This window comes from Oryzias latipes, chromosome 21 (genome assembly GCF_053564925.1).
Source record: "Oryzias latipes strain Hd-rR chromosome 21, Olatipes_Hd-rR_3.1".
Taxonomy (NCBI): domain Eukaryota; kingdom Metazoa; phylum Chordata; class Actinopteri; order Beloniformes; family Adrianichthyidae; genus Oryzias; species Oryzias latipes.
The window spans coordinates 32748927-32772308 of record NC_136257.1 but is presented as its reverse complement, the minus strand read 5'-3'; the positions used below and the strand labels follow the sequence as shown (position 1 = coordinate 32772308).

General features: G+C 39.9%; 1 protein-coding gene across 19 annotated transcripts in view; it reads left to right on the top strand.

The window, feature by feature from the left end:
• The window catches only part of stxbp5l (syntaxin binding protein 5L), a 159353-nt gene that overhangs the window by 67124 nt on the left and 68847 nt on the right, over positions 1-23382 (top strand). For all 19 annotated transcript variants that reach the window (XM_023950983.2, XM_023950981.2, XM_023950979.2 and 16 more), the window contains exons 4-5: positions 9136-9236; positions 18611-18745. In XM_023950983.2, coding sequence (XP_023806751.1) covers positions 9136-9236; positions 18611-18745 — 236 coding nt within the window. The remainder of the gene's footprint in view (positions 1-9135; positions 9237-18610; positions 18746-23382) is intronic.

Genomic DNA, 23382 nt, shown 5'->3' with positions numbered 1-23382 from the left:
GTGGGTGTGTAAAAATGTAAAATGTGTAGTTCAGAGAACGCAAGCCTCAACTTCAAATTGGCTTTCAGTTGACATTTGCTCAGTGTTTTTGAGGAAGTTCCCAAATTCCCAAAAAGTTCCCAAAAAAACACAAGGGATATCCAAAGGAAGTTTTAAAATTATTATGGGATGTTCACAGAACCTATGGCTTGGTGGCCATTTTGTTGCAAAATGTGAAATTTGCCAATTTTTACATTTTTTGAAAAAAATCAACTTTTTTGTTCAATCAACACACATCACCAAAGTAACTCAAAAACCACAACCAAGGTTTTGTGGACCTTTGACTTTGGTAAGAGGGCACCATCTTGGACTTTCTAAAAGAAAAATCTCCTTTAGTATCTTCTACAGATTTAAGCCCGTTGGTTTCAATGCATCACCTCCTAACTTCTTGTGCATCATGGGGCTGCGTTAGCAAGGTGAGCTCGTTTTCCTGTTGCTTGCGTACTATTTCCAAAAAATTATGAAAATGTACTTAATGAATCCCTGGATCAAGCTGAACGACACACTAAAGGCTCGTACACACCGGGACGAATATTCGCCTGCCGTTATTCGCCAGCGTTTTTCGCCACGTTTTTTGTGTTCACACCCAGGCGATTTTCGCTGACGATGAGCCGAGCGAACATGCAATTTCATTCCCTGACATTAGATGGCGCTTAATGTAAAACAGAAATACCCCTGTACACAAGGTGGCGCTGCGCAACTTTACGCTTCTTAAAGTCGCTTTTCACTCAGAAGAAGAGAGCAAGTATTTACGCGCTTGTCAGAATCATACAAAGAAAACATGAATATTTCCAGCACCAGTAGCTCCAGCTCCAGCGATGAAGAAATTATTGTTCTGCCTAATGATGAAAGACGCCGTAAAAGACGTCGATTTTGGGTAAATCCCATAGTTACGAGAAGAGAAAAACATGGGAAGTTTTATCGACTTGTACAAGAACTGAAAATGTATCATGAGCGTTTTCGAAGATATTTTAGAATGTCCGTCAGTGAGTGCATCTTCTTCGTCTTATTTCTTCGCGGCAGTGTAGACGCTACTTGGCGAATATCTTCTTTGCCTTGACGTATGTGTGCTCAGCAAGACACTTTTGTGTTTGAGCGCCCCCAAGTTGTGTTTTACTGTAACTTCAGAAGCTCCAGACACGTTTGGAAAAGCGCCATTCTCATTGGTCGTATAGTTTTTGACGCGGCGCGTCAAACCAAAAAAACGAACCTGAGGAGTTTTTAAAAAAATGACGCTTTTACGTTTTTCTGCGTTTTTCTCGTCGGTGTGCACACTCACATCGGTGCCCCTTTGTTTAGTCACGAGGCGTTAAACGTCGGCGAATATCGCGCGCGAAATTCGTCCCGGTGTGAACGGGCCTTTAGACATACAAAATGAACATGGTAGGAATGTGGGCGTGGTTCACAAAAAACTCCACTGTCAAAGAAATGCAAGATGGATGGATGGATGGATGGATGGGTGGATGGATGGATGGATGGATGGATGGATGGATGGATGGATGGATGGATGGGTGGATGGATGGGTGGATGGATGGATGGATGGATGGGTGGATGGATGGATGGATGGATGGATGGATGGGTGGATGGATGGATGGATGGGTGGATGGGTGGATGGATGGATGGATGGATGGATGGATGGATGGATGGATGGATGGGTGGATGGATGGATGGATGGAACTTCCCTCCAGTGCTCCAAATACACTGATTTAATTAAATATGAGGATAGTACAATGATATCAAAAATATAAAAAGTAACAATAATGTCCTAAAAACAGTGTCAATTGTCAAATTCACTAAGAACAGAATAAAAAATAAATTAAAGTAGTTGACTGTTCAGTGCCCCCACCCCCCCACCCCCACCCCATCCATCCCTTCCTAGCTGCATTGAAAAGTCTTTTTGCATTCGTTGTGAAGGACTTTCTGAGGGCGGGTCAAAAAGGGGCAATGGGGGGGGTGAGGGTGGGTAGTGTCTGTGGACCATACAACGCCGCTCGCGGCTTGAATTGTCATTCTCTTTTCCATGGTTTTGTATTGTTGTTTGTGGTTTTACATAGTTGCATATATGAATTTTCTACTTTAAAAAAAGCCCAACTTCCTTCTATTCAGTTTTTTTAGTAACTGGGACTTCCAGCGTTTGAGAGCAGACTTAATAGCCCCCTGAGTGAGCTCGTAGCTTAGATTCACTGTGGGCTGTCACCAGTTTTGTTAATCAGTCTGTAAAGTCGGAGTCAGCCCCTGACATCCAGTGAGGTGAAATGATTTATTCTGGTTAGTCGTACAAACACAGAAAAGAGACGACATCAGGCAGAGGCTGCATGCTTTCATTAGAACCATTTATCCTTTCTCTCACACAATTGCTGTAATTAGATATTGTTTTTGTCCCAGCTGTCATACGTCTGCGGCCACCTTCTGTGGGTTTAGAAAGCGTAAAGATGACGCAAATTGGAGGAGCTGCTTTAGGTCAGTTTACATAACGGTTTTTTATTTTTCTTATTGTTCTTGCTTGTAAAATGTCAGTATCTTTGGAGCAGTGGTCCTCTTTCTGGGGTTTTGAAATGCTCACGAGCAGAACTTCAACCCAGTCTACTAAATCTGCTAACTAAAGTTCATAACCTCTCCAATATTGAAATCGTATTGAAAAAAAACAAGATTTAGTTTTGTTGTTAAACATGAAAACCTCATGAATATATAATAATGTAATCTCTGTTAGAACTGTAAGCAAACCTCTTTGGTTTGGTGTCGTCCGTCCTCATGACTGGAGAGGACGGCTGGACCTGCTTTCAAACTCTAGGTCTGTTTTCCTGCATTTCTTTAGTTGTGAGTCTGACTTGGGTCGCCCCCTGCTTCCGTAACATTGGTGCAGTACTGCAGCGTTGCAGGGTAAAGAAATGATTTACCTAAATATTTTACAGCCTCGTGTCGTGTCCGTGTGCTGTAAGCTTCAACTAGAACTTGCCTGGGGGGCATCTTCACAGTACAGACAGTGTTCAGTTTTGGAACAACATAAAAAAAACTCTTAGCCAATGAGCTCAGCATCCTCGGGTTTGTGCTGATAACCCATGGACCGTGTGGATGAAACAACCTGAAGCTGCTTCACCCCTCTCAGATTTTTGAAAATTCCTAAAATCAGAAAATTTACCTTCATTTATTTTGAGCTCCATTCAGCCTGTTTTTACAGCAATCTGCAGTCACAGATGAATCCAAAGAGTGCATTGTTTGTTTTTAAGATTGTGGAGAAAAATGCACTTATTTGTGATTTGGACCTCAACAGAAGAAGGTGTTGAGCTGATCTCTGAGCTTCTCACTGGCTTTTTTCTGTCAGCTCGGCTCATTGTCATTTTTCCCTCCACGCCTGCACCTGGGCGCCTCGTCTTTGGTGCCATCAAGATAATTCCACGATGACAGACAGATTGACTTTCACCCCGTCTGCCTCTCACGTCCTCTGCTCCCTCTGTCTGCAGTAATTTCTTCATTAACTGACATTCAACCTTGTCTTTCTTCGTTTCACTCTCCTCTTCCTCCACATTTACCCATCTGGGGTTTGCCAGAACACAAAGAAGGAAAACACCGCATAAGTAGGATCTTTAGAGGAAATATTCTCTGTGATGAATCGGGTTTTAAATAAGACAATTCCAACATTCCTCAGTGTAAATACATTTACTCTTTAATCAGTGAATAAGATGTTTAGAACAAAAATCTCCAGCCCATATAAAAAAAAACACTTGATCTAAATAACAGATACATTAAACATGTGATGTGGAAATGAAAAGCGAAGTTAACAATGTTTTGCACTAGACTGTAAAGCTGAATTTTTGCATTCAAACTTATTACTAATAAAACCTAGAACCACTTCCTGAAATAAAGATGACTACGGATTGTATGTACTCTGTAAAGGTAGAAAGTGCCGTTTCTCATCCCTTAAGAACATTTCAGATCCGGCTGCAATGGATGAATTCTGTTTTTCCAAAAACCTAAAAAAAATTTGCTTTTACTATTTTGTTATAGTGAATTTTATTTATATGGCGCCTTTCCGGGCACCAGATACAAAACTATTATAAAATTCAGTTACAAAAATGAAACATTAGTCAAAAAAAAAATCAATAGAATAATAAATTAATTAAGGTGGATATGCTGGTCTGTAGAGGTGGGTTTGGAGATGTTTTGTAAACTGAGTGAGTCCATGCTCCGTAAATCTGAGGGAAGTTGGTTCCAGATGATTATTGTTATTATTATTATTTTACTATATGGAAGACCTTTTCATAAATAAAAAACTTTGACTGATGCTGGATTTGTTTCAAAAATGCGTGACAAAAAAAAGGGAAATCTGAGTCGTCTGTTTTTGGACAACAGTGTAAGCACAGCTTTGGGGGTGAATTTCATCTGCCTTTTGGAAATTTTTTATTTTCCGGATTGGAGTTACTATTTAGTATTATTTTAGACACAAATGCATAAATTGTTGCTTTTTATTCGCTCTCTTCCGATATCAAATACATTACCAAACCGCTTACCTCCTGACAGTCTCTTTTTGCACAGTTATTCACTCTGCTGAATTTGCACAGCAGCTTTACTCACTTACTGAAACTTGGCTAATATGTTGTGTTAATGTTTACTTATTATGCTCGTTTTCAGATATCCTGTAAATATTTGTCTCTATTTTCTATTAGTTTTATTCCGCTTTAAATGCTCTAACGGCATTCAGAGTGAACTGCAAAGGAAGAATTTCATTGTAAAGGAAACCCGTTTCCTAACTGCATATGGCAATAAACCCTTTGAATTTTGAATTCAGTAAAGGTCAATGAAAGATGATTGACTTGTGTAGTTGTGACAGTTGGACAAGAATTGAAAACATTTACAAGTTTGCATCCAGAATGGTATGTCGTTGTAGTTTTGCCAACGTATTGCTTTTAAGTCGATGGAATTTTTGAACTTTTCTGAGGATTCAGACAATCCAAGTCAAGAGCGTTCGTAATCTTGTCATAGAGTTCTAAGTATCCAGAACTCTGAAATATAGTGAGTCAAAGTGGTGAGAACTCTGAAATAAACGAGTGAGAGATTGCTGAGACATAAACCAAAACTGTGATTTATCAGAAATGAAAATTCCAGGTACAAAAATACCGTGCAAGAGCTGTCAGTTTCCCCCCAACTTTGTCAGGAAATCATGTGGCTGTTTTTCAGGACATTTGATTGTCATAGTAGGAAAAAAAGTGACTAGTGTGCTGTTTTAGGTAAACTAGATGTAGAAGATCCACTCTGATGAAAATTAGTGGGACAACGCATAAACTGAGAGCTGGGCGGGGTCGCTCCAACGGTCCTGCACACATTTCAGAGGAGAATTTCTAATGAACTACTTACTGCTGCTCTGCAGAAACTATGTCCTGAAAATGACAGTTAATGACAGTTTTTTCATTTTTATTTTGTGTAAGAATTTTTTATTTTGGCTAAAAACGGCATTATCATAATTAAAAGACCACTGAGATCGCTGTGAAAATGGATCATCAGAGTGGGACTTTAAAGCACTAATTTCTTTATTTTGAAAAAAATCTGTTTTTGCAAAGAGGCTCAAAATTTTAGCAACTTGTCAGTGAAGCGTACGACCTTTATGAAAGTTTAAAAATGGCTCAAATGTCTCAAGATGCTGGGAAAACTCTATAAATGTCATTTGCAGTTAATCAATTGCAGCCACAGCCCAGTTCCTCCCTTTGAGGCCAAACTGCAGATTGCTGTTGTAATATTGTCATATTTCTGCAAAACCCATTTCCAGCATATCTTATAAACACTATGGTCTGAAACAAACAGTTGTGTATAACTCCTCAGGCAGGAAAACAAGTAATTCTTTATTGCCTTATCCGTCAATGACAGCAGCTCTCAACAGGGTGTGTTTCTGCCGTGCTGCTTGAGCTATAGACACAGGCTCATCACGTCTGTCAGGCTGCAGCTTCCTGCTAACAGTTTGCCAATGTTTCCTCTTTGGGAAAATGGGCAGTAAAAGCACGGATCCATCAGGAAGGCAGTCTGAAGACGGCCCACTCTTGCCTGGCTCCATGTAACGGCGTGCAGACGCTGCTGTTGGAAGGTTTCAGACCATGCTATACATTTAGATCATTACTCAAAAAAATGATGTGCAGAAAGATATTAGGATCTAAACAATAAAAATGGGTACATAAAGAGAAAAAAATAAAGTTTGTCTACAGAAATTGTACCGATCCCCACAAAAACAAGAATTAGGTTTATTCATTACTTCTGAAAAATACTTTCCTTTCTTTAACAAATCAAGCAACTAGATTATAAACATAACCATAAAAACTGAGAAAATGCAGTTGTGCAGCGAAAGGCAAAGCCATAAACTCCTTTATTTCATCAGTACAAAGTGATTTCAATCCCTTTAGGAGGCAATTATCTTACTTGTGAAGATTAAAGTGAGTCGAAGTCAAAGGACAACATTTAAAAGATAAAAAAAATGTAAAAGATATGTAAATTTTCTCCTCAGTTAATCCCCTTTTCTCTAAGACCTAAGAGATGCAGATGAGCTCCATCATCACCTTTTTGTTTTTACATCAAGGTCATCCAAAAAAAAGTGCTACTTTGAGGTTTTTTTTTTCTTTGCTTATGTAAACAACCTTTGAGCAAATGAGTTATCATGTTTCAGTAATTCTTTGTATATTGAAAATTAAATGGACAGAGCTATACTTAAGTGTGATACTTTCTTTTCCTGAAGCTTATTTTAGGGTCTTTTTACATCAACCGCAGGTTTTTTAGGAGATAAAATAGGAAAACTAAGAAAAAATGACCAAGTTAGAAAATGCTGAACATTGCATTACTGCTTACAAACTCTAATCCCATGATGAGATTTGTAATCTAGAGAAGATTCTTGCTGTTTATTGACCCCCCAGCAAATCCTCATGGAGAAGTTAACAGTAATTGCTTTATTTCTCTGAGCACAAACGGCTGACAGGATTTTATTGTAAATTTGTCATCTCTCATTCTCAATTTCCATCAGTTCCATGATGATTTTATTTGTGCTCAGACAACACAGTCTGACTCTTGGTTTCCTCGATGTGCTGCAGATCATCAGCTCTGAGAATGACAGTCGACTAAGCTGCAGAGAGGTGCAGACAAATGCCTTTTGTTGAATTCTTCTTTTATTATTACAAAGGAAAACTCTAAAAAATAAACTTTAAAATGAAATAAAGGAGGTAAAGAAGAATTCAGATTCATTCTAATAGTGAGCCGGAGCTCTGCTAAAAGGACCTGCAGCTGCAGATGCTCCAGGAGCTTCAGAGTGCCTCCAGCACACAACCAACCTTCTTCTTCAGCTCATTTACATCACGGCCTCCTTCATCTTTTCTCTAAGGATGGAGATCGGGATCCTGCCTGATGTCTCCTAAAGTCCTTGATTTTGTCTTGTTGGTGTTTAAGGTTAGGCACTTATCACCTCAATTTACACACTCAGCTCTACATTATTTCTTTGGATGACAAAGATGAGTTGTACTAGAAGCAGATTGTAAGCAAGGTGAAGGTTCGTCAAAGGTCATTGGTTAGCTTGGACAGCTCTTTGCTGCTCACTTCCTGCAATCTGTTAAACTGTAACACTAAAGGTTATTTCATGAAACTCCTTTCAACAATAATCATAACCTAGTACTAGTACTCAGTACAATGGTTCTGCTCAACAAGTTTAGGACAAAAAGAAATCTTGTTGCACTGTAAAGAAAAAGCAAAGTTAAAAGAATTGGTTAAATGTCTATTCCAGCTCAGATTTGCATGATCAATTCCGTACCAATTTAATCAACTTTTACAAAGTAGTTTAGAGAACTAAACTACATTACAAAGTAGTTTAGAGAACATGGAGATCAAAGAACTGGAGTGAAACCTGTGAGCATGCATAAAACATCAGGTAAAAAAGCTGCCTCAACAGAATCAGACTCCAACAAGCCTCATGCACCTGAACAGGAGGCTGTGGGTTTTGGGTTGTCCCGGCCTGTGGAGAGTCGTAGAGAGGAGCGGACCGCATCTTAAGGGGAACCTTAAGGGATGTCCTTAAAATCGAACGTACAACTGTACCATTGTATCGTGAAGTATTCATACGGGGTAATGGTCGCTGCACGCACTCATGAAATCAGTGGTCCAGGTCCAGGCTGTCGTACGGTGCTCTAACGCTGCATAGTTAGTAAGGAGCGGGTACTGAATTATTATTGACCCCGTGCAAAGGCTTGCACACACGGTGAGTGCACATGAAACATAAGTGCCCATAGGACGTCCGTATGCCCACACAAACTAAACTCTGATAGCCTCATTTCCTCATTTTTAACAGTCAAGCTGCAGGAAGGAGCGCTGCAAAACTTAAATTTTTTTTTTTTTTATTCCAAGTAATTCTGCATCACAGTAGTAATTAAAAAAGCTGCCAACTGGATTTGGTTTATCTTTTATTTTTGAACATGTCTCATCTTTCATCCACCCATCCATCCATCCATCCATCATGGATTCATTTTCCAAATCTGCTGAATTCCTTTTGGGGTCACAGGGTGGCTGGGGCCTATCCCAGCCACTGTTAGGCACAGGCGGGGTACGCCCTGGGCAGGTCGCCAGTCTGTCGCAGACATCTCACCTCTTATTCTGACATAAGAGACCCATTTATGTTAACAAAGAAGGTGTTTAATCCAGCATTGTTTTCTGAAACCTCTAACACGGGCAAGATAAACTCAGAGAAATCCACAGGAGAAACTTCCTGAACTACATAGGGTTAGTTTTTGGTTAAAGTTGGAAATTTGATTGGAAAGTGATTTCACAGTGGATTCTGCAATTGTTCTCCATATGCGTGGAGAACATGCTGTGGTCTCAGTTTTTCTGACAGTTTTGCAAACAAAACATTCAAAATGAAAGGAAAGCTAACCATGCTCCATTTCAGAATGACTGGATCATTCTGAAACCCCATCATGGCGCAGACGTTTACCAAGATGACTGTCTGGAGTCATCCGACTCAGGCAGCAGAACAATACATTCAAGTGTCACATATCTGAATTATTTTCACAGGACAGAACACTAAACGTGTGTTTCCACACAAATCAATCAATATGTTCCTCTCTGTGTTTCCTCCTTTAGGGAGCTCTGGTTACAGCATGCGCAGATGATACGCTACACTTATGGAATCTGCGTCAGAGGCGGCCCGCTGTTCTGCATTCCCTCAAATTCAACAGAGAGAGGTAAGCAGAGATTCAGCCTGATCAACAGTGACACGCATGTCTGCATGCACGCACTCACAGCTGCAGTGAAAGGTGAATGTGGCTGTCACTGTGCAGGATGCAGCAGAGGATCGGCTTTGACACGCTTGCTGATGTTACCTAACACACATGGACACACACAAAACACACCTCTGACTTTTGCTTCTTCTAACTCCGTCTGATGTCTGCTACATCCATGCTGGTCCCCCAGCTGCAGACCCTTTGGCTTCTTTGTCTCTGTTGTGCTGCTGGACTGCACCCAGCCCTTCATGCTCCACAAAGATAACTGCATCAGCTTTCTCTTCTGTAGGAGCGTTTAGTTTTGATTTATTGCACCTTAACAAAAATGTTGGTGTACTGCCAGCATCACACTTCAACTCATCAGTGTTGAGATCGCATCACTCCACTTTTTGTAGAACCCAGAATTAAGAAGCTTGTTGAGCACGTTTAGTAAACTGGTCAGTTTTGCGTAGCAGTATTTGATCTAACATCTGTATGTTTGGTCTTTAAGTCTAAATAATTCTCCCATTCAGGCGTTATCTTTTTACTTTTATGATTTTTGAGAGTTTTGTAGTTTTTAATTTGTGTATTTCTTAACAGAGTAAAAATTTCGTAATCAAAATCTATGTTTTAAAATTTGAAAAACGTGTCAGTCCTTTCTTCTCAATTTTAAGTAGAATAACTTCCTTTAACATGAGTTAACGAAGATTATAGGCAATATTAAAATCTATAATACAAAAATAATATTGCATATTATTATACAAGATCAATATTGGCTTCCAATAGTTTTACTGTTTGTTTTATATCCTTCACTCATTGTTTTTTCTTAGAGGTGAAGCTCAGGCTTTTTACAATGTTAAATTTTCATGATTTATTTTCTTTGTTCGTTGACTCAAACTACGATATTTTGACAAGGTTTTATTTAAAAGCTGAGCATTCTCGCCTTGAAAAGAAAGTGGAAATTGCTTTTTAAATAATAGAAGTCATTAGAGCACAATAAGAAGAAATAAAAATCTCATCTTGGAAAAAATTAAAGGCTCTTTTAATGGTGGAAGTACTGATTCATCCCAAACTCCTCCGGTGGCAGCTGGAGGTCAAAGTTTCATTAAACAAATAACACAATATCATCTGCAGAGAAAAATAATCTTCAGCCCCCCAAAATAATCAGGTATATATATATATATATGTGTATATATGTGTATATATATATATATATATATATATATATATATATATATATATATACACATAAAAGAGGGCATTGGCATGTGTTGTGCAAATCTTCTCTGTGTCTTTCGGAGTTGAGCATGGTCATTGCCATGACAAAGAAGCTAAGTCTGTTTGTTTCAGTGTTGATGCCTCTGTAGTGCCTCCCAGAGGGCAACAGGTCGAAAAAGTCTGAACCAGAGTGTGAGCTGACTTAGCATTGAAACTGGCCGCCTCCACCGGGTGAATCACGTTTGATGTGAACCAAATTCTCATTTTGTGCTTGAATTCTTTTGATCAAATGTGAAATAGAAAATCTAGCCACAGGGGTTGCAAGCCAGTAACTTCTGTGCCGGTCCCAAGCCCGGATAAATAGAGAGGGCTGCGTCAGGAAGGGCATCCGGCGTAAAAATTGCCAAAATAACCATGCGAATCATCCACAACACTTTAGGCATACCGGATCGGTCGAGGCCCGGGTTAACAACGACCGCCACCGATGCTGTTAACCTACAGGGTGTCGGTGGAAATTTGACTACTGTTGGTGGAAGAAAGAGGGGAGGCAGAAGGGTCCGTTGCCAGAGAGAGAAGGGAAAAGGCAGGAACATAGGTTTGAGAATAGGGACTCTTAACGTTGGCACAATGACAGGGAAAGGCAGAGAGCTGGCAGACATGATGGAGAGAAGGAAGGTAGATGTACTGTGTGTGCAGGAGACAAGGTGGAAGGGCAGCAAGGCACGTAGTATTGGAGGAGGATACAAACTTTTCTATCATGGTGTTGATAGGAAGAGAAACGGGGTAGGAGTGATTCTGAAGGGGGAGTTTGTAAACAGTGTTCTAGAGGTGAAAAGAGTCTCAGACAGGATGATGAGCCTAAAGTTAGAAATTGAAGGGGTGATGGTGAATGTAGTCAGTGGGTATGCGCCACAGGTTGGCTGTGAGTTAGAAGTGAAGGAGAGATTCTGGAATGAGTTGGATGAGGTCATAGAGAGTTTTCCCAGAGGAGAGAGAGTTGTTATTGGAGCAGACTTTAATGGGCATGTTGGTGAGGGCAACAGAGGTGATGAGGAGGTGATGGGCAGGTTTGGTGTGAAGGAAAGGAATCTGGAGGGACAGATGGTGGTGGACTTTGCGAAGAGGATGGAAATGGCTGTAGTCAACACTTACTTCCAGAAGAGAGAGGAACATAGAGTGACATACAGAAGTGGAGGTAGGAGTACTCAGGTGGACTACATCCTATGTAGACGAGGTCATTTGAGAGAGGTTAATGACTGCAAAGTGGTGGTAGGAGAGAGTGTAGCCAGACAGCACCGCATGGTGGTGTGTAAGATGACTCTGGAGGTCAGGAAGAAGAAGATAGGGAAAACAGAAAAGAAGACCAAGTGGTGGAAGCTACAGAATGAAGAAACTTGTGAGGAATTTAGGCAGAAGTTGAGACAGGTCCTGGGTGGTCAGGATGAGCTTCCAGGGGACTGGGAAACTACAGCAGAGATTATCAGGGAAACAGGTAGGAAGGTGCTAGGTGTGTCATCTGGAAAGAGGAAAGACGGTAAAGAGACTTGGTGGTGGAATGAGGAAGTACAGGAATGCGTCCAGAGGAAGAGGTTGGCTAAAAGGAAGTGGGATGTAGAAAGGACTGAGGAAGGTAGACAGGAGTACAAGGAAGCGCAGCGTAGAGTGAAGAGAGAGGTGGCAAAGGCCAAACAGAAAGCTTACGATGAGCTTTATGACAGGTTAGACACAAAGGAAGGAGAGAAGGACTTGTACAGGCTAGCCAGACAGAGAGACAGAGATGGGAAGGACGTGCAACAGATAAGGGTGATTAAGGACAGAGATGGAAAGGTGCTAACAACCCAAGAGAGTGTACAGAAAAGATGGAAGGAGTATTTTGAGGAGCTGATGAACGTGGAAAATGACAGGGAAAGAAGGGAGGAAGATGTGGTTGTTGTGGAGCAGGAAGTAGCAGAGATTGGAAAGGATGAGGTTAGGAAGGCTCTGAAAAGGATGAAGAGCGGAAAGGCCGTTGGTCCTGATGACGTACCTGTGGAGGTATGGAAGTGCTTAGGAGAGACAGCAGTGGAATTTCTAACAAGGTTGTTCAATAGGATTTTAGAGAGTGAGAAGATGCCTGAGGAATGGAGGAGAAGCGTTCTGGTCCCGATCTTTAAAAACAAGGGTGACACTCAGAACTGCAGCAACTATAGAGGAATAAAGTTGATGAGCCACACAATGAAGCTGTGGGAAAGAGTAGTGGAAGCCAGGCTTAGGAAGAAGGTGGAGATTTGTGAGCAGCAGTATGGTTTCATGCCCCGTAAGAGCACCACTGATGCCATTTTTGCTTTGAGAATGTTGATGGAAAAGTACAGAGAAGGTCAGAAGGAGCTGCATTGTGTGTTCGTAGATTTAGAGAAGGCGTATGACAGGGTGCCGAGGGAGGAGCTGTGGTACTGTATGAGGTCGTCTGGAGTGGCAGAGAAGTATGTCAGAGTAGTTCAGGACATGTATGAGAGAAGTATGACGGTGGTGAGATGTGCTGTAGGTCAGACAGAGGAGTTAAAGGTGGAGGTGGGACTACACCAAGGATCAGCTTTGAGTCCTTTTTTGTTTGCTATGCTGATGGACAGGCTGACAGACGAGGTAAGACAGGAATCTCCCTGGACAATGATGTTTGCGGATGACATTGTAATTTGCAGTGAGAGTAGAGAGCAGGTGGAGGAACAGCTAGAGAGGTGGAGGTTTGCTCTGGAAAGAAGAGGCATGAAGGTCAGCCGTAGTAAGACAGAATACATGTGTCTGAACGAGAGGGATCAAGGTAGAAGCGTTAGGTTACAGGGGACTGAGGTGAAGAAGGTGCAGGAGTTTAAGTACTTGGGGTCAACAGTTCAGTGTGATGGGGATTGTGGAAAAGAGGTGAAGAGGCGAGTGCAGGCAGGTTGGAGCGGGTGGAGGAAAGTGTCAGGAGTGCTGTGTGACAGAAGAGTGCCAGCAAGACTCAAAGGAAAGGTGTACAAGACAGTGGTGAGACCAGCTCTGCTCTATGGGTTAGAGACGGTAGCAGTGAGACAGAGACAAGAGGCTGAGATGGAGGTAGCAGAGATGAGGATGTTGAGGTTCTCCTTAGGAGTGACCAGGTTAGACAGGATAAGGAACGAGTACATCAGAGGGACGGCTCATGTTGCCTGTGTTAGCGACAAAGTCAGAGAAGCCAGACTGAGATGGTTTGGACATGTTCAGAGGAGGGATAGTGGATATATTGGTAGAAGGATGTTGGAGATGGAGCTGCCTGGCCGGAGGGCAAGAGGACGGCCAAAGAGGAGATATATGGATGTCTTAACAGAGGACATGAAGTTGGCTAACGTTAGGGTAGAAGATGTTCATGATAGAGTGAGGTGGAAAAGGATGATTCGCTGTGGCGACCCCTGATGGGAAAAGCCGAAAGAGAAAGAAGAAGAAATGTGAAATAGAATCATGAGATTAATGAATTAGTTTAGTCAAGAAGTGATAAAGGCTTTCAGAACATGACTGTAAGTTCCATTCTTTCTGATGCATGGTGGGTCCAAATCTCCTCATCCTGTCAACTTTAAATCAACCCCAGCCCAGAAGTACCAAATCTATTTGTTTCTCAAAAGACCACTGGATGCTAGTGTCCAAACAAGACAATGTCTCATTGACTCCTAGATTAAGTTGTCAAACTGTTCATTAACAGAAAAATATTTTTACTATACATTAGTGCATTTTTGCCCTGCAACACACCAGCAACCTGTTCTTGGTGTACTCTCCGCCATCACCCAACAGTAGCTCCTTTAAACTGTGTGACACAAAAGGGATTTGGCGTGTTCTGAAAATGGATAAATAAATGCATGGGTGTGCATTTTTTGTTATTAGAGTCAACTCTTTTGATGTTCAAATTTGTGCATTATGGATTTAACCAAACTCACTTTACTTTGTCCCACATTATCACCCATTTTCTGAGCCTATCTCAAGAATGTGTTTGTTTAAAGCCATTTTAACATTGACATGAAAGGAGATTGACTTGTTTGTGCAACTATCCCACTAGTTGCCCATCCTATCTCCAGGCATTATCCTTTTCCATTTTCAAATGGTTGCCTTTTCGATGCCCTACCCTTCAGAGGTACTGCAAAATTAATTATGTTTTTTATCTTAGTAAAGACATACAACTACAACAAGGAATATTTTTTTTTTCTGTGTTCAAAAGTTACCCCATTAGAATTCAACTAAAATCTTCAACATGGGAACTTGTTGTGCTGCAATGTACCGCGAACAGAAGCAGACTTTATAATCTTCTGAGACCGGAATGACATATGTTATATCCCACCCGTCACTGCCAGTTTGAATATTGTCATCTCCTCAAGCTCCTGAAATCCTTATTGAATTGCCCCCCATCTCATATGTCTTCCATCTAATAATCCCGCTGCTTGCAGGGTAGGGGCCTGTTGGGTTGCAGCCCAGTGATCCCTCAGCCACACCTAATCAGCATGGACAAGAGTGACTTATTGCATGCTGATTTTTATTCTTAGGTTATGACAGAAGCCACTGGTAGAACAATTGTTTTAGAAGCCTGGTATTCCCCTCAGTTTTGTCTCCATATGCTCTCTGAAAGGTGATAGATGCACAACGGGTTTTGAATTGTGTAAGAATTACAAGTAATGGATCTAAAGCTTGTCAACAAATTGCCAAGTGCCGTTTAAAATGGTGTTCTGTGAGTAAACTGGTTTCAGCAGCATTTGACAGGTATTTTACAGCAGATCAGTTGTAGACGAGCCCTTCATCCCCCATGGTACTTCTCAGGATTTATCTCCATATCACTGTTTCTCCTTTTCAGAAGTTCAAGAGTTCCATCTTAAGCCATGATAATAAAAGAGCTCTCTCTTTTCTTTTGCAATTGGAAATCGGTATCCAGCATCTCACAGTCTCCCCAGATAGTAGACAAATTTGAGTACAGCGGTTTCTATAGGTAGACATAGCCTACAACAGTGTAATTAGTGACTACTTTCAATCATCCTACCAGGGAACATCCTGGTTTGTGCTCTTCCAAACTCTTTTTATAACTTCTGTTATCATTTCTGATTTCTAAAACGGGGCCATTGCAGCCTTCTGTACTATCCATATGCCTGTTATGCAAAGGAGAAGAACAACGTGAGATACATGGTCCAGCTATATTTTGAAGGAGTGGATGAAAACACGAAACGCCTAGCCAATCGTCAAAACTTTAAATTATTCTTCAATTTTCTGTTTCTCCACAAATAGCTAACTGGAAGACAACTAAAATGTAAAGGCTACTGTACTAAGACAATGTTGCACTTTTCTTACCCTTCAGAAATTTGTTAGATTAGAATTTAGATTAGATAACTTTATTTATCCCACGAAGGGGAAATTTACTTATCTGCAGCAGCAAAAAGGCACACTCAAAAATGACATTCAAAAATACAGCAGTTAAAGTGACGTTAAACCAAAAGATAAAGTGATCTTCAATATATTTACAGAACAGCAACAACATTATAAATAAAAGAGAGGAATATCTGCAAAAAAACAGATTTTTACCACAAAGTAAATTCCAATTAAACAAAAATAAATAAGTGAAAAAGCACACCAAAAAACAACCGTTAAAGAACAAAAACAACTGAAAACAACAACGCCAACAAAAGTAAATAAATAAATGAGTGAATGAATAACACCCGTGGGTCCATAACATGTCACTTTAACACGGTGTAGTACATTTACCTTTCTTCTTACCGTAACTCTTCAACCGTTTACGCAATTAACATTAAGTCCAACAAATTCTGAAGCTTTGCGCTGATATGCAACTCTTTACAGTCATGAAGTGTTTACATAATTAATTAAGGTTGCAAAACGGATTTTTTTCACGTCTAAATCTGTTGGAATTACCGGTACATTAATTACCTGAAAGGTTGAAGATTTACTGGAATTCTTGTGTTTTACTGTCACTGGCGACAGCTCCAGTATTAAAGGGTTAGTATCCATTTAACTTTTTTATCTACATTTAAAAGAGAAAGAAAATTAAAAAGCTTTTAGATTCTCACATAAGCAACGTCTAATTTCACGGACTGCACTTCCAGAAATCTTTTTTTGAAGTGCTTTCATTTCTTGGTGTTGCTTCCTGTCATAGTTTGGGTTTCTTAGTTTTTGCTTCTATTTTGTTTCTGTCATGTTAGAGTTCTGCTTCCTGTTTTAATTTGAAGGTTTCCTGTATGTATTAGTTTTGAGTTTTACTTCCCTGGTCCCAATCTCTCCTGATCTTGTTCAACTGTGTCTTGTCAGTTGTTTGTATTTAGGTCTTGTCTCTGTCTTCCTCTTGTGCTGGTCCATACTGTCATTTTCCAGACCGTCTGATTTCCTGTCTTCCTGGTTACCCCGACAGTTGGTTTTGTTTGTTTACCCTGCTCAGTAGCGCTTTTTGTTTGAGAATTAAAACCTTTTTTGCGTGGAACAACCTGCCTCCCGTCTCTGCATATTGGTCCTTCGACAACCCCACTTCCTGACACTACCTTCTTCTTCAAGGCAGCAACAGGGGCTTACTTTAAAGCCCAAACTATCCCATGATTCCTTGCAAATCAAAGGAACCAAAAACCCAAGCAATAGTAGCAAACAGTCAGATTTATGCATGAAACTGGTTTGCTCTTCGCAGTTTTGGCACAAGATTTGGATGTAGAGGAAAGATGCGATACAAGTCCTCTGTCCCCTGGTGAGAGCTGCTTCAGCATTTTTTCTCTGTTCTAACAGTGTTAGCATTCTTGGATGCAGGCCTGGGAAATCATCCTCACGTAAATAGTTTTCTTTCAGGCTTAGAACATGCTATATTTCATTTTTGATATGATTTTCATCTTCCCTCTCGTTTCCTTTAATCAGATCTACAATCCAGCACCATCTCCTACCAAGTCGTGATAGGAAGAAGGTTTGGTGGAGCTCCCAGACCACAGAGAAAATAAATTTCCTTTATCCCGGTTTATGTCCATCCTTTAAAATAAATGTTTGGATGTTTAAAGATTTAATCAAAATTTACTTTAAAGTAAATATAAAATTTTGAATTTGATCTATTTCAGCCATTTAAAGATGTTTTGTTTGTTTGACTGGACTTTCACCTCAGCTGCTTTCAACATTTGTTAGTAGACTAGAAACTTCCCGATCCAACAGTTTTGGAATTATATATTTCATTCTGAGTTGTAAAATTATTTGAGTTCTTTTAGGTCTTGAAATAATAAAATAGTGATTTTTTTTTGTTGTGGTTTGTGATCATTATAATCTGTTCTAATATTAAAAAACACATGTTCAGGTATTTCACTTTGCTAACTATCACATTTGCCCACGAACATGCCAACATTCAAAGTAATCTGATCTCTGTCAAGAGGAATTGTTGAATGAGTCAACATATTTACTGAGTGCTGACGTGAATCATCCTCACTGGAGAAGTGCAAAAGACTCTAATAGGGGAAAAACTCACCATGCTATATAAAAATGAAAGACCAAGGCGAACATTTATACCTATACACAAGGTGCGGCAGGGTGCAGGAAACAGACAGCGTTTTCAATTAAACCCTGACCGCGGATGAATCACAAGTTGACTTTGTGAATGAGTCAGAGTATGACGTCTTTGAAAAAAGAAGTTAACTTAAGATTATGGTTCTTTCCGTGGCCTGGGCTGTATACAATGACATTTAGAGTGTATAGAAATGTCATTGCAACTAAAAGCGAAAACAGCAATACTTAAATTAAGACTCAGCCACTGTGGCGAACGCCAATTGTTTCGATGACTAACTGCCTCCTACCCCCTGTTCAAATGATTGATTGGTGTGCTGGAAACGTGTCTCAAAATACCTTGATTTTTCATTCTGATGATATTTCAGAAAAGCCTCTGTAGGGTAACTGTTGACGACATCACATTGAACGCAGACCAGCATGTGTCACAGACTGGCATTTAAGATATTGTTAGAATGCCTCGGATTCTTTAGAGGAAAGTTTGTGGATCAGATGCACAGCAGCAGGTTGGCATCGATGTGAAGACATGCTGCAAAAGACATCATTTAAAATAAGTGTTCATGCAAAGTGAAGGAGAAACCCTCTCTGGCCTGTTTGCATCCTAACTCAAAGTCTCTTTGCTCTTTGTTTTTCTCCAGGATCACATTTTGCCACCTGCCATTTCAAAGTAAGTGGCTCTACGTGGGGACAGAGCGTGGCAACACACACATTGTCAACATAGAGTCCTTTGTTCTCTCTGGATATGTCATCATGTGGAACAAGGCCATTGAACTGTAAGTATCTGATGTTCAAATCCTCATTTCCATGCTAGAAACTAAGGAGTGGCGATGTGAAGTTTTGAATGACTTATTCAGATTATAAAGCTGAAGTCAGTGGAAAGTGGAAATATTGTTGTGGCAAAAATATGCACTGTTGACAGTAAGTGAGAACTGGAATAAGTGAGGTCACCCAGAGAAAATAGTTTACTTCCAAAATAAAGCCAATTCTGTAGACATTTTGTTGCGGTTTGGAAGCTGCCATGTTGGGACCAGACATCGTCAGTAAGCTGTGATTGGCTTGAGTTTCTATGGCAACTGCCCTCACTAATTAGAAGTGAACTTGTTAGAAGGTGTGGAAGGCCACACCTCTACCACTTGAAAGCAGCGAAATATAAAGTTTGATTCAATGAACTCTTCCGGCACCGGCTGCAAAGCGCAGGACTTCCACAATTTCTGTCTCTAGTTCCTTTGACCCACCCTGGTAATTCCCAGCCAATCAGGGAAAAGGCCTTTAATCGCAGGGTTTTGTGTACAAGCTTTGGTTTGAAACAGGAAAGTCCGCTTGACGACAGTCTGAATACAGAACAAATGCAAGGTTCAGAACTCGATCCGGACCAAATGATTTCCCCATCCAACGTTTTGAACATTGGAACTACTTTCATTGATGCCTCTGATTGGACAATATATAAGTTGAATAACTTGCTCTACAGAAAGACTATTGTTTGAATAATGAGGGGTGTCAAGAACATGTTATATCAGAGTGTCCAATAGAATGACTGAGTAACAGCTGTTTACTTTCCTATAGAAGTCTGTGGGATTTTGGCTTCTTGGAGCCAAAGAGTACTTCCTGTTTAAAAAAACAGGGGGAGGAGTCAGTCAGTCCAGTTCTCATATACTGTTGGAACCAGATCTAGTTTAATTTTATAGATTTTAGCTATGTCTAATGTATACATTTAAAACAGTTTTAAATCTTAAAATAGATCTTTTGTATTTCATATTATAATTAATGAAACTGTATTCTGTATCATGACTCCTCCCTAGCAAACTGTGTTCACCCCTGTGGCCCCTGGTGGGGTTTTTAGTTAGTTTTGGAGACAGTGACAGGAGGAGGAAACGATATTTTAAAAACACGAATTCAACCTGCTGCAAAAAAAACTGTTTTTTGATAAAGAAAATAATGAGTATTCCATGCAGTCAATGGAATGCAGATGCCTGAAACCATAAATGTATCTTTTTTAGCAGGGTCAGCACCCTGTTCAGGCCTTTGTTGTCCTCATTGTGTTTCTACATAACAAATTCTCTCAAAAAGCTTCCTTTCAGACTGATACTCGTCAGTAACTTTGTTTTTTCGTGTCTTTGAAACTTTACTTGGGAGGGCTTTAGTGTGGACTTTTAGGCTTTTACAACTCTGGCAGCAGATGGACTTGGGTGTGGAAGTGACATTGAAGTCAGCCTTCCAAAAATGCGTTAAATCACTTTTATGGGAAGAACTAATTTAAGTATCAAACAGAGCCATGAAGACGTTGATGGGCATTTTGCCATAATGCTTAACTATTTAATTCATGAACAGTATTTTAAATTTTACAATGGTAAAAGGGATTGTACAATAAATAACTAAAACATATAAATAAATAAAAAATGAAAGGGCAGTAATAGAATTCAACAATTTAAAATGTAGAAATAAACTCAAATCCATATAATTATTTGTTGTTGTTGATTTTTTTTTTTTTTTTAAAAGACAAGTTGCATTGATTTATTTTAGTCATTGACTTAAATAAACATAACAAATGTTTATATTTTGTCTCTAAAAACATCAGTTTGTTAAACAGTAATTGAATTTCTAATTACATTTCGAGTCCCTGCAATAATTCTGGTTTTTTATGAAAATTAATGTTGTTGTTTTTTCAATTTGGAAAAAATAAAGAATTACATGCCTCTTTAAAACGATTTTACTTTTATGTTGTCTTTTTTTTTAAATACAGACATAAAGAAAAAAAAAATACTCATAATTAATCTCACTGATGTAAAGGGTCTGATGAGCTGACATGCACTTTCTGAATGCATTGACTGTTCTGCTGACATATGCCTGATTGGCAGCTTAAAGCACCATCAAGTTAACAAATGATGTTTACTTCCATTGTGTGCCCATTTTTCTTGGTTTCGCCCACCTCCGCTCTGCTCCTTTGGTGCTATCCTGACAAGCTCGCTGCCGCACTGTCAGTCAGAAGTCGCTCTCTTACCAAACCAAGTCGTTGTTCAGTGACAGCCCAAACTACAGGGAGCGTGACTGCCAATCGGTTCAAAAACCTCAAAGGTAGTGTCACAACTTTTTAGTGGAGACCGTGAAGAAATTAAATAATATTGAAGTGAATGGGGAAAAAAAAAAAAAATATATATATATATATATATATATATATATATATATATATATATATATATATATATATATATAACATACAGTAACATGCAGATTTTTCACGTTTTTAATCCCTTAAATCCTGCACAATCATTTTGTCCGGATCGAGTCTGCTTAATTTAGTCCGGATCGAGTCCTGAACCTTGCATTTGGTCTGTTTTCAGACGGCCTTCAAGCGGACCTTCCTGTTTCAAACCAAAGCTTGTACACAAAACCATGCGATTAAAGATCTCTTCACTGATTGGCCGGGAATGACCAGGGTCAGTTAAAGCAACTAGAGATGGAAAATATGGGAGTCCTGCACTTTGGAGTCATTGCCGAGATAGTTCACTGATTCAAACTTTATATTTCCCTGACCAGTTTTAAACTCCTTTTTCAATGTCAGAGCCCTTTTTTCTGTCTTATTATTACATTTTCAAAGTTTCAACTTGATCCTTTTTTTCACTATTGCACGCTTCTGAAAATGTACTTTGCTCTAAGCTCACAAAAGAATCAGACATTTTCCTTTCTGCATAAATAAGCATGCTATTATTCTGATTTAAATATTTCTGTACACTTTTTTATTTTTCTGTTAGAGTTCAGTTGTTGGTCTTTCAGCTTGTCTTGTTGCTTTTAGGTTTTTGCTTATATTTCAGTTACTTTAGCAAACTATTGCTGTTCTCAGTTCACCTTGTGCTCAATGTGTCATCCATTTGCCAAACAGTTGTTTTGACATTAAACATTTTTGGGGTGTAATGGCAAATATCCAAGATGACTTTAGTGGATTTGTGTGTACTCTTGACAACAAATCTGTGTGATCAGCCTATCAGAGGTCCATCTCTTTAAATAAAAAGTTCACGACAAGTTGAGATACTCATTATGCATAGGGACTGACTTGACGTTGTCATAAAAAGGTCTGAGCCGGAACTTTGTGTATTTTCTTAACTGGGTGACGTGGTTATTTGGATTCTGCGTTGAGGTGTCAGCTTTGTGCTTTTGGGTTTGTTGGTGTCACACCCACTCACAGACCCATTAGTTTAATACAAACCAAAGTGTCGCTCTTGAAAATAATCAGTTGTAGCTACAGTTTAACAAAGCTTCGGCGCTCATGGGAGGGCACGTCTCTCATTAAAATTCAAATGGGTTTGCATCACATTTGATGCCCAATTTCATCTGCGGGAGAATCTGTGCAAAATGAGATGGAAAAAATGAGATGCAAAGAAAAATTGGAAAACACAGCGGCCCAGCTAACACTCTGCAGCAGTTCATACGTCGCTCTCATAAATAGAATTGAGTTCAGGTCTTTTATCAAGTAATCAAAGCTGGCATGTTTACCTTTGCCAGTAAAAGTCTGAAAATAGGTACTTACTCCGGGAACATGATGTACATGCCAACAGAACTATGACTGTTTAGGATTGATTTTTCTTAAATATAAGCACTGAATTGTTGAGACTTTAGGTTCAAATGTACATTTAAAAGTGAGGATTAGCTGCTTCTGACCGGAGGAATTGCATCCATCGTGTGTAGAGACTACAGGCTGATGTCTATTTACCCAAAGACGGACAAGCCTATGTTCAGCAGACAGACCGTTTCATCTGCAGTATGACCAATGCTGCAGTCAGGCAGAAAAATCCCACAGCACTGCAAGAAAGACTTCCAAAAATACAAAAAAAATGAGGAAGATGCTGCTAAGCAGTGATGGAACCAAGAAATGACACTGAGGTTGTAGCAGCTTTTACCTTTTGAAAAATTAAACGCTAAACAAGGATTTTCAGTGGATGCATTGGAAGAGTAAACAGCAACATCGGAAAGATACTTGGAGGATTGCTAACATTCTAGCATCATGAAAAAGCGTATGTGTCAGTTTTTCTCTCTCACTCTTTAAAGTTCGGGTCCTCTACCAGAGGCCTGGGAGCTTGAGGGTCCTGCGCAGTATCTTAGCTGTTCCTAGCACTGCGCTTTTCATGACTGAGAGCTCTGAGGTCTTTCCAGGTATCTGTTGTAGCCACTCCTCCAGCTTGGGGGTTACTGCCCCAAGTGCTCCAATTACCACAGTCACCACTGTCACCTTCACTTTCCAGGCTTTTTCCAGTTCTTCTCTGAGTCCCTGGTATTTCTCCAGTTTCTCATGTTCCTTCTTCCTGATGTTTCCATCACTTGGCACTGCCACATCCACCACAACGGCTTTCCTCTGTTCTTCATCCACCACTACAATGTCTGGTTGGTTCTCCATTACCATCCTATCAGTCTGGATCTG